At 45.1% G+C, this 11,102-nt stretch overlaps 2 protein-coding genes and 1 non-coding gene across 3 annotated transcripts; 2 read left to right on the top strand and 1 right to left on the bottom strand.

The window, feature by feature from the left end:
• Positions 1-3,647: 3,647 nt before the first annotated feature.
• Positions 3,648-6,947, top strand: LOC124677927 (IAA-amino acid hydrolase ILR1-like 7). Its single transcript, XM_047213868.1, has 5 exons — positions 3,648-4,081; positions 5,242-5,367; positions 5,562-5,876; positions 6,015-6,143; positions 6,291-6,947. Exons 1-5 carry the CDS (start codon positions 3,743-3,745, stop codon positions 6,669-6,671), a joined length of 1,290 nt encoding a protein of 429 aa, XP_047069824.1. The 5' UTR covers positions 3,648-3,742; the 3' UTR covers positions 6,672-6,947.
• A 1,563-nt stretch (positions 6,948-8,510) lies between these two features.
• On the top strand, positions 8,511-10,447 carry LOC124669747. The gene is made up of 3 exons (XM_047206301.1): positions 8,511-9,228; positions 9,293-9,595; positions 10,428-10,447. Exons 1-3 carry the CDS (start codon positions 8,511-8,513, stop codon positions 10,445-10,447), a joined length of 1,041 nt encoding a protein of 346 aa, XP_047062257.1.
• TRNAC-GCA lies at positions 9,880-9,951 on the bottom strand. The gene has a single exon. It is a non-coding gene; the product is annotated as a tRNA-Cys (tRNA).
• Positions 10,448-11,102: the final 655 nt, after the last annotated feature.

The following is an 11,102-nucleotide window of genomic DNA, read 5'->3' as shown; positions in this document are numbered from 1 at the left end:
GTTGTAACTTCCCTGCCGGACTTTGATGTTCCGCCTTCACTCTTTGGCAGGTATGGCATTCCGCTACGTATTGTGCTATTTCTCTTTTCATATTATTCCACCAGAATAGCTCCTTAAGATCCATGTACATCTTTGTACTTCCTGGATGTATGGAATATGGTGTTTGGTGGGCTTCCCGGAGTATTACTTCCTTAATCTCAGCAATATCCGGAACGCAAATCCTCTTCTGAAACCATAATGATCCTGATTCTCCTCGGTGAAATTCTGATGGTCTACCCTCATCTATCCTTCTCATCTCCTCTACGATGAATGGATCATCTAATTGACCCATCATTATCTCGTTCTTTAAGTTAACATTTAGCTCATCGGCTACTTGTAAAGTCGATAGTCCTTCATGAGCTTCTTTCTCCCAAAGTTGTATTTGGGCTTGACTTATTTCCTTCCTCAACTCCGGTGATAATTCTTGTTCCACTCCTCCAGTGCTCTTCCTACTCAAGGCATCTGCTACAACATTAGCCTTTCCTGGAGTATAATTGATGGTCAAATCATAATCCTTGATTAGTTCAAGCCATCTTTTCTGCCTCATATTGAGTTCCTTTTGAGTGAAGAAATATTTGAGACTCTTATGATCCGTATAGAGCTCACACTTGGCTCCATAGAGAAAATGTCTCCATGTTTTAAGTGCAAATACAAGCTACTTGCTAGTTCTAAATCATGTGTTGGATAATTCACTTCATGAGGTCTGAGTTGCCTTGATCCATATGATATTACTTTCCGATCCTGCATGAGTACGCAACCCAATCCATGTTTGGATGCGTCACAGTACACAGTGTAGTCCTTGCCATCCTCCGGAACTGCTAACACCGATGTTGTGGTGAGTTTCTCCTTCAGAGTTTGAAAACTCCTCTCACACTCCTCCGACCACATGAATGGTGTGTTCTTCCTTAATAGTTTGGTCATTGGTCCTGCTATCTTGGAGAATCCTTCAATGAACCTCCGATAGTATCCTGCCATTCCTAGGAATCCTCGGATTTCTTTGACGGTCTTTGGTGCTTCCCAGTCTAAAACTGCTGCTACCTTGCTCGGGTTCACTGCTATTCCATCCTTGCTAATGACATGACCAAGAAATTCTACTTGATCTAGCCAAAATTCACACTTACTGAATTTGGCATAGAGTTGATGTTCCCTCAATGTTTGCAACACTATCCTCAGATGTTCAGCATGTTCAGCTTTATCTTTGGAATAGATCAAGATATCATCGATGAATACGATGACGAACTTGTCTAGACATGGCATGAAGATCTTATTCATGAGATTCATGAAAATTGCTTGGGCATTGGTTAATCCAAAAGGTACTACTAGGTATTCATGATGTCCGTACCTCGAGACAAAGGCTGTTTTCGGAACGTCTTCTTTCTTGATCTTTATCTGGTGATAACCGGACCTTAGATCAATTTTAGAAAAGACTCCTGCGCCTCTAACTTGATCAAATAGATCTTGTATTCTAGGAAGTGGGTACTTGTTCTTGATGGTAACATTGTTCAAATTCTGTAGTCTCCGCACATCCTTACGCCTCCATCCCTTTTATCCACGAAGATAACTGGTGATCCCCATGGTGAGATACTCTCCTGTATGAATCCTTTCTGTTCTAAGTCATCCAATTGCTCCTTGAGTTCTTTCAACTCCTTAGGCCCCATCTTGTATGGTGCTTTAGCAATCGGAGCTGTGCCTGGGAGAAAGATAGGGGGTCAACATAGTTTCTTGGAGCTCATGGTGATGATATTGTAGTGCAGATGTTCCATAAGCTTTGTTTAAGACAAAGAGCACTTAAAACAAAAATCCAAACACAAAGAAATTTGGTCAAAATCGTGTTGGTCAGTGTCAGCGTCAGATCGTCGATGTACCAGACCCACAACTGATTTTTTTGGTGCCTAAGTTGGTGGTACTTGTTCCTTCACCGATCACTTCGGTGGCCACCGATCTTGGTACCGGGCCCCATCAATTCTGCTCTAGATGAACTCATGATCAATTAGCCAAAAGTCAAATTCTCGATTCGGGGGAAATAACCAATTCAAGGTTAGAGGATGTAAAAGGAGGTTAGATCAACACCTAAGACACCAGATCTATAGATCAAAACCACAAATAATTCACCAAATCAAGAGATTGATCCAATGCAAGTTTTGGGCTATTTTTGGAAATCTCTAAAGTTTTCTAAAGAAAAATTTGGGGATGGTAGGGGTCAAGTATATGGCAATGTAGAGCTGCTGATACCATAGGATGAGGATTCAAACCCAAGGAAGTGCCCAATCTCATGGATTGACAGTGTGGGGGCGACGAACACAAAGAGTGGTGGAGGGAGATTTGGATACAAACACACGCAAACATACAAACTGGTTGTCCACTTGTCCTCGTTAGCCCAATTCATCAACTCAATAGAGTTTGCACGGAAGATATCCCAAGGATATAGTTCCAAGTAAATAGATTGCCAAACCAACGATAAAATACCCAAAAAGAGAAGGTATTGCAAATTGATAAAGTTGCAAAGCAAGAGATCAAAGGCGGTAGAGTTCACTTAAGGAAACAGATCGAAGGTAGGGAGGAGCCTTGATACAACAACTTAGTACATTTGTGTTTATGGAGAGGGATTTCCACATGGGAGGAAGGCGCACATGCTAAGTTTAATCTCAATTTTGTGATCTTCTAACCCTAGAGCTGAGTTAAGAGGGGACTTATATAGTATTAAGAGCTAAAACCATTTAGACTAGTCACATTGGGGAGTATCATACAGTAGTATCATGCATATGATATTAGTGTACGATATTATGTTCACAATGCATAGTATCATGTAGTAGTATCATATGTTACATGTATTTAATGATTTGTAGAATCTCAATACAAAAGTGTGTACAAGATTTGTTTGGCATTAATTTTTCTAATTCTACGTGTTATGATACCTATGATACCACTATCATCTCTTTTATTATTAATTAATATGACACATCGGCATTTTACATGCATGTAGTGTATGATACTACTTATGATATTGTCATTGTGAGTAGTCTTAAAGAAATGTTGAAGTCACACGTTGAAAAGCCTTGACTCTACCTCGGGAGACTAGATGGTTTCTGAGGAACGGGATGTGTTCAAGTTCAAAATCTCTCCTTTTCGCAAACAGGGCTCTGGTGGTTAGGTCCTTTGTGGTGAAACTAGTCCATCTAGGTTCAAGTTCTATACTTGGCATGGGTGTTTGTCATTACTTGAATTTATTTCAGAATTTAATCTGCGCTATGCTTTCAGTGGTAGGTGATGTGCCCGTCAACAGCGAGACGCCAGTGATGACTTCGTCAACCTCATGATATACCGACTCAGTCCCTCGGAGGTGCTCATAGGAGTAGGGTATACGTGCGTGTGTTCATAGAGGTGTTTATATGTGCGTGTTTGTGAGCGTCGCGACTGTGTTCAAAAAAAAAACTCTCCTTTTCATGCATCAGCGATGTCACAAATACAGTGTTTGAAAGTTTGATTCGATTGCACATGTAACTGTGCGTGATTCCTCAACAGACTTCGCGAAAGAGAGCATGAGCACAAAGGAACCAGAGCGCCTGACATAAATTCCGCTGTATACAAAAAAGAAGTGTGGAGTTTGGTCTACGGCGACGAGATATGTCACTGGTGCTCTCCTTTTCCTCTTTGCTAGACGCCCTCAACAGAATCCGCGAGAGGAAGCTGAGCCACTCCTCCAATGGCATCCTCCTCCTCTCTCCTCCCTCTCCTCCTCCTCTTGGCACTCATCTCGCCGCACGCGGCCTCGCCGGTGCCGGCCAGTGACCTCCTGGGCGCGGCGCGCGAGCCGGGGTTCGCCGCGTGGCTGCGAGGCGTGCGGCGGCGCATCCACCAGCACCCCGAGCTGGCCTTCGAGGAGTACCGCACCAGCGAGCTCGTCCGCGCCGAGCTGGACGCAATCGGCGTGTCCTACTCGTGGCCCGTCGCCAAGACGGGCGTGGTGGCCAAGATCGTTGGCGGGGGCGGCGCTGGGCCCGTCGTTGTGCTCCGGGCCGACATGGACGCGCTCCCCTTGCAGGTACTCAGGCTACCCGATTCCGAGGCATTTTTAGTATGCAGTACTGTAATTAGGCTAGGCGAGTTCTTTGTAGAGCAATTCCATCGACCGCAGACTGGAATACAAGCCGTTGACTTCAACCATTTGTTTTGGAACTTCATCGGAACATTGATATTTCAAAGTGATTCATATAATCGGGATGGTACAAGCTTATAATATTCACTGAGATGTGGTTGAGCAAATCGATTATCAGTAGTACCGTTTTCTAAAACACTAGGGAAAATATTGTTCCATCAGTTCAGTAGCAGGACAAGGCACAACGCCATTTGCTGGTAGGCATGATCTTTTCAATTTTACCTCTTGCTTGCACTTGTCGGGCATTGCTTGTCCATGTCCTCATGCATTATTGTCTGCTTCTATTTTTTCTTCTCAATGTGGGATGTGGACATGCGGTTGGTCAGATACTCAGATCCGCGGAGTGGGGGTTGATTATTTATTTGCCAATTCCAACATGTATCCAATAGTAGTTCTATATTTGCGTTATTGTTCTGTTCGGTGGTGAAACTTGTAACACCAATCAGGGAACCAATCATACATCATTTTCATCATCTCATCACAGAACCGAATGGATGTTGACTAATCTACAAGCGAAGCTATTTTGTAAACCCAACTGCATGCAGGAAACAGAGGACGGTGAAAAAATTTCACCTCCATTCCTAGATAGATGAGGAAAGTGTGTAGTCATAATTCTCTAACTTCGAGTTATAAGATTGGAGAAATGAAAATAGCATTAGACTTATATCATGAGAATTTTGTTAGTGTCAGAATTTACCTTGTCTTTTCTTTTTGTTGCGAATAAGAATTTACCTTGTCTTTATGAACATATCTATATAAAAAGTAACACCCACAGTAGAATGCTGGAGAAAAGTAACAACCAAATTTAAGCATCAGATTGTGTCCATCTACAGAACATAATCGTTACGAACAGACCGAATAGTATTCTACTGTTGGTGCTATTTCAGGCAAGAGTCGTAAAACCTTGATGGAAGGAGTGAAGCACTACTATTATCTATTTCCCTCCGACAATGAGCCATTGTGTTTCGCTAGCTGTTTATACACCTTTGTGAGGACTCACCATTACAAGCTTTATGAATAACTATACTTTTCTCTCCACTTCACAGGAATTGGTAGATTGGGAATACAAAAGCCAGGAAAGTGGAAAAATGCATGCTTGCGGACATGATGCTCACACGTCAATGCTTCTTGGAGCTGCTAAGCTACTTCAGTCTCGGAAGGATGACATCAAGGTATTAGCATTGTGTGACCAGATTAGAGAATCTGATACATGACAACTGGAAATCATGTGTATTCACTTAAATTTGTATATATCTACTGTCCTACTTAAATTCAAACAACATGAATCTGATTCATGTAATCTCTCTAACACTGGTTCTTAATCCCTCTAATTTGGTAACTCACAGTTGTTTCCTGTTTTGATCAGGGTACTGTGAAGCTTGTCTTCCAGCCAGCAGAAGAAGGGTATGCCGGGGCATACCATGTTCTAGAAGAAGGTGTTCTAGACGATGTGTCAGCCATTTTCGGTCTGCATGTCGACCCAAGCCTTCCAGTGGGTACAGTCGCCTCCAGGCCAGGGCCCTTCATGGCAGCATCGGGCCGGTTTTTTGTAACGGTCATCGGAAAAGGTGGACATGCAGCGAGCCCGCATCATGCTGTAGATCCCATCGTTATGGCATCCTCTGCCATCATCAGCCTCCAGACAATTGTAGCCCGTGAGATCGATCCCCTCCAGGCTGCAGTATGTGATCAGCATTGAATGCTTACACCAGCTGCATTGTGTGCCCTAAATATCCAACCTATATACCTTATGTCCAAATTTATGCATATTCAGATGCGTTCCTTTGCAAATGATATGATCTTGTTTCCGTACTTTCAGGTAATCTCTGTAACATTCGTAAATGGAGGTGATGCTTACAATGTGATTCCAGAGACGGTATCGTTCGGTGGCACCTTCAGGAGCTTGACAACAGAAGGTCTATCCTATCTTAAAAAGAGGATCAAGGAGGTAAATTTATCAAATAAACGCTTTGCATCCCCAACCCATCTTAAATTCCAAAGGCCTATTCAATCGTAGACTGCCCAGTAAAAAGTCTGCATTTTATATCCAAGTAACTAAAATTCTGTCACTGGTAACGTTCTGTTTCTTTGGAAGATCGTCGAATCACACGCCATCGTGAACCGATGTATAGCGACCGTCGACTTCATGGAAGAGGAGCGCCGGCCATACCCAGCCACCATCAACGACAAAGGGATGTATGATCATGCCAGAGCAGTGGCAGGGGCAATGCTTGGAGAAGACAACGTCAAGGTAACTGATCCAATCATGGCTGCAGAGGATTTCTCGTACTACGCGCAAAGGTTCCCTGCTGCATTCTTCATGATCGGAATCCACGACGAGGCAATGACGACCGGGGTGCATCCGCTTCACTCCCCTAACTTTGTGATCGATGAGGGTGTGCTCCCGGTAGGGGCTGCCTTCCATGCTGCCGTGGCAATGGAGTACTTGAACAAGCGCACAACCACATCAACGTAATCTAGAAATACTGATATTCGTTCTGAAATATTAGAAATCCTCCAAGCTGTCCAGAAGGTAGCGAAGAGGTCTAGTTCTGAGACATGCATTTCTTTCGGGGACGCAATTGCAGAATAAAGATAAGCGCATCCAGATTATCTCCCTTATTTTATTTTTTGTCCCACATTTGTAGTTTATTTCCATGTGGGTGACAACCCATCCCAGCTTGTCCCTCGTATCACTTACACTGACCAATGCATTCAAATTTGATTTTGAAATTTGAGGCATCTTTATGTTTGACCTGGAGGTCTGATTCATGCTGGCAAGATCTTGCAAAGAAGACCAATATTGGATACATTTTGTAAAGTTGAAATTCCATTTTTTGGAACTTAGTGAAACCTCTCTGGTTTATCATCTGTGACGTGGTTTTCATGAGCAATGGCCTCCACTATCCGTTTGTGTTCTGCTCGAGTTAGCTGCTTGAAAAATCTTTATTATCTAGCCTTCCGTACTTGTCTCCCATAGTCTTGAGTCCTAAGCCCTGACTACTTGCTTATCTCCAACAAGATCCTTGTGGTCTGACTACTCGCTTCATTTTGCTTGACACATGTTTCTTTGTGGTTTTATCAACATTCGCTCAATTTTTTGACACAGTACATGTGATTGTTTAAGCGTATAATTTCAATGAACTTTCAAATATATCTTACGTGCTTTAATTATGTTTCTACTATATTCCAAGATCTTTCACGGGTGCATCAAAATAATATGTGTAAATTGACACGAAACAAGTCAAACATGCTATCATAGTTTGTATGGTTTCGTGCAAGTTTCATTGTGCTTCAGAATTACAATTTTGTTACAAGTCAAATATGGTATCATAGTTTCTATTGTTTTTACAAGGCTAACTGTGCTTTAAAACTAAATTTCCGTCAACCAATTCCATATTAGCTGTTCTTATTGATGGCGAATTTGGCGTCTAATTTGACACAAATGATTGTTTAAATTTAAGTTCCCAAAGTGAATCCAAGTGCTAGAGGTGTGAATGTGACGAGGATGATAGTACCTCCGAGAAAAGATACCAAGATAGGATGGTACATAACCAGTGTTTGTAGTCGTCGATGTATGGTCCGTAGAAGTTGTGCGCCGCCAGTACCCGGGGATCCATTCCCGATGTCGACGCTGTCAAGAGCATGAAGTCCTCTTTGCGTTTCTTCACGGTGATGCGCTCCTTCTCGATATCTTCTCTTTTTTGCTTCTTGGGTAGTGTCGCTCACCTCTCGCCGGCCTTCTTGTCGCGGATGAGCAGGTTCGCCGAATTGTGCTACACTTGAGTAATTTTATAATTTGTTGTGAAAGGGACCAGGAAAGCAGGTCTAACAAACGGCTTAGCTACATGGAAAATTTGGTAAAATCAGGTGTGACATATAGGATTACCCTTATTGTCGCCAGTAGCACGCACGTGGTATATATGCGAGGTTGAGGTCTTGAGGAAGTAATGGCAGCGAGGCAAAGACGGGGCCGCGGACGAAGGAGGAAGAGGGGGGTTCGTGTGCCGGAGAAGTGTCAAGGATCAAACCTAGTCGATATGCTTGGTGGAAATAGCGGAACGTGTCTTAACGCATGCAAACGGACCCAGCAGGCCAACTGCTGCTGACCGTTAGTCCGTCACGACGCACCAACTCCGGCGCGCCCGTGGCGTGTCCGAGAATACCCGGTCCTCGCGGCGCAGCGCAACTCCCGGAGCTCACCACCGCCGCGCGCGGCAGCCGCCGGACGTCCTCCGTCCGCATCTCTCCACGACACCCCGACAGCGGGAGCGCGCGCACGCGAGGCTGCCGGGGTCGGCGGGCGGGCGGGCGGATGGAGCTGTTCGAGCGCGCCAAGACGGTGCGGCTGCGTGGCCACCACGACAAGTACGTGTACGCCGACGACGACGAGTCCCACGTCCAGCAGGACCGCAACGCCGCCTCCCCCAACGCGCGCTGGACCGTCGAGCCCGTCCCGCACGCCCCCGGCGTCATCCGCCTCCGCAGCCGCTACGGCCGCTACCTCACCGCCTCCAACGAGCCCTTCCTCCTCGGCCTCACCGGCCGCAAGGTGCTCCAGACGCTGCCGCACCGCCTCGACTCCTCCGTCGAGTGGGTCCCCGTCCGCGACGGCAAGCACGCCCGCCTCCAGACGCGCTACGGCAACTACCTCCGAGCCAACGGCGGCCTCCCGCCGCTGCGCAACTCCATCACGCACGACGTCACCCACCACCGCCATACCGGGTGGATCCTCTGGTGCGTTGAGATCGTCCAGGTCCTCCCGTACCCCCACCCGGTTGAATCCTCCGACTCCAGCAGCTCCGCGCCCTCCTCTCCCCCGCATTACAAGCCGCCTTCTCGCTCGCCCTCGCCCTCCCCTTCTCCCTTGCCCACGGCGGCGCTCCGACCGCACCTACCGCCGCACCACCGTACGGCGACCCCGTTCGTAGCGCAACCTCCGCCGCCGCCCCCGGGCTCCCTGGTGCCACCCACCGGTCTCTTCAGGCTCGAGGTCCGTACGTCACCACCATTCCAACGACCCCAAATGGCCGATCACTAACTAACTTGTTTTTTGCTCGCCATTGTTGGCTCCATCGCGCATGCATGTTTGCCGACCGATGCAGTCGACGGACTCTTTCTCGGTGCCGGTGACGATGCACAAGGTGGAGGGCCGCCTCATCCACTACCACATTGGGGATGGCAATGGCGACGTGGACGATGACGACGAGGGCCACTCCTTCACGTTCAACGGGACCAGCCTCCAGGAGCTGCTGGAGAGGCTGCAGGACGAGACGGGGCTCAACGACGTGATCATCTGCTCGCGCAGCCCCATCAACAGGAAGCTCATGCCGCTCCGCCTGCAGCTCCCACCCAACAACAACGCCATGCATATCGTGCTCGTGCAGGAGTCCTCCAAAGGTACCTACTACTAGCATCTGTGTTATCCATCGATACTTTGCTTGTTCCTGTTGTTTGTGATGTTGCATGCATTGAGGGGCTTCTTGTGTGATATCTACACACACAGTATATGCCTTCCTTTCAGGAGATGAGCTTCGTATTAAGTAAAATGAATGCAATACTAGTGCAAAACTTGATGCATTATCCACCGTAACAAAAGCTAAAGACATTAACTGAATGAATAGGGTGATTCTTGGGTATAAGAATGATGACAAATGGCACAAAAATATAAAAACAACATTAAGAGGGCCCAACCGGGTTCGAACCGGTGACCTATTGATCTGCAGTCAATTGCTCTACCACTGAGCTATGGACCCTGTTGTGTTAATTGTAAGATAATCACCTATATAAACAAAAGTCAGTACAGCCAGGAGTCTCGTTTTACACATAACCTTCCCAAGACGAAGATTTCAGAGTTATTTCCGCTATTATACATGCCATCCTCATGCTTGAAATAAATATGATGAATCTCTTTACACGAACAAGCATGGATGCTAGCATAATGCAATCTTTTGAAACTAATCTCTTCTGCATAAAGGATAGAAAAGTTGATCCTCACACTTATATTTGATCTTTTCTTTCTTTGTAGTCACAATCTGACATGCCATGACCTTATTATCTTTGATATTGTACACTTTCTGATCTTTACTTCAAAACACTTGGAGGAAATGGAACATAAACTCTATTCGTTTTATGGAAATATATCATCCTTCTCGTTATTGATTACACTATGATCTTTATCTCGACTGACAGTCTCTAATACAATTTTCTTTCCATTCTGAATTTGTTTCAGTGGCAAAATCTTTTCCGTGACCTTTACGGTCTATAAAATTGGAGATGGTGCGCCAGTTGGAGTAAAGTGCAGGATTGTGCATCCGTTGTGTGTAGTGTGTAGCTTTGTTTGTTTCTGCTAGCTAACATATAATTCACTGTTATTTTTCACATCCAGATTGCTAAGTACTGTAAAGTATTTGCTTTGTTTGTGAATGTTGACCATTTTGCTCTCACGGGCCAGATAGATCTACGCAGTTGAATCCTCCGCAAAAAAACAAAAAACATCCACGCAGTTGAAAAAACGTTAGCCCCATGCATATCATATATTTTGTTTTCGCACCTGGTTGTCAGAAGTATAAGAGACAAGGAAATCTTTCAGATAAACATTTGCAATTCGCGTGTTATAGCGTATGTAAATCCATGAAACTTTAAACTCGAATGCTTATATTAGTAAAGTGGAGTTATAGGTGTAAAACGTATCTAAAACTAGTAGATTCCACACGCGTTGCGGCGGCCATTAGAGATGATTTTTATGTATGCTATAACATTTAATATATGAAGCCCATGATTACTTGCAATTGAAAGTAGCTCGTAAATTTATTATTACATGAAAACTCGGAAATTCAATTCGGCACATGGGAGCATATGCTCCTGCCACCGGAAAAACATTTTGAAATGTTCAAAAAATTCGAAC

Source organism: Lolium rigidum, chromosome 7 (genome assembly GCF_022539505.1).
Source record: "Lolium rigidum isolate FL_2022 chromosome 7, APGP_CSIRO_Lrig_0.1, whole genome shotgun sequence".
NCBI classification, from domain to species: Eukaryota; Viridiplantae; Streptophyta; class Magnoliopsida; order Poales; family Poaceae; genus Lolium; species Lolium rigidum.
The sequence above is the reverse complement of the archived record's forward strand: the minus strand, read 5'-3'. Positions and strand labels throughout refer to the sequence as shown.

Excerpts from the sequence above, each read along its gene's own strand:
- LOC124669747 (XM_047206301.1), top strand. The coding sequence starts at position 8,511 with ATGGAGCTGTTCGAGCGCGCCAAGACGGTGCGGCTGCGTGGCCACCAC. Across the intron at positions 9,229-9,292 it reads CCAACGACCCCAAATGGCCG|CGATGCAGTCGACGGACTCT; the intron begins ATCACTAACTAA and ends ATGTTTGCCGAC. Across the intron at positions 9,596-10,427 it reads CGTGCAGGAGTCCTCCAAAG|TGGCAAAATCTTTTCCGTGA; the intron begins GTACCTACTACT and ends AATTTGTTTCAG.
- LOC124677927 (XM_047213868.1), top strand. The coding sequence starts at position 3,743 with ATGGCATCCTCCTCCTCTCTCCTCCCTCTCCTCCTCCTCTTGGCACTC. Across the intron at positions 4,082-5,241 it reads TGGACGCGCTCCCCTTGCAG|GAATTGGTAGATTGGGAATA; the intron begins GTACTCAGGCTA and ends TCCACTTCACAG. Across the intron at positions 5,877-6,014 it reads TCGATCCCCTCCAGGCTGCA|GTAATCTCTGTAACATTCGT; the intron begins GTATGTGATCAG and ends CCGTACTTTCAG.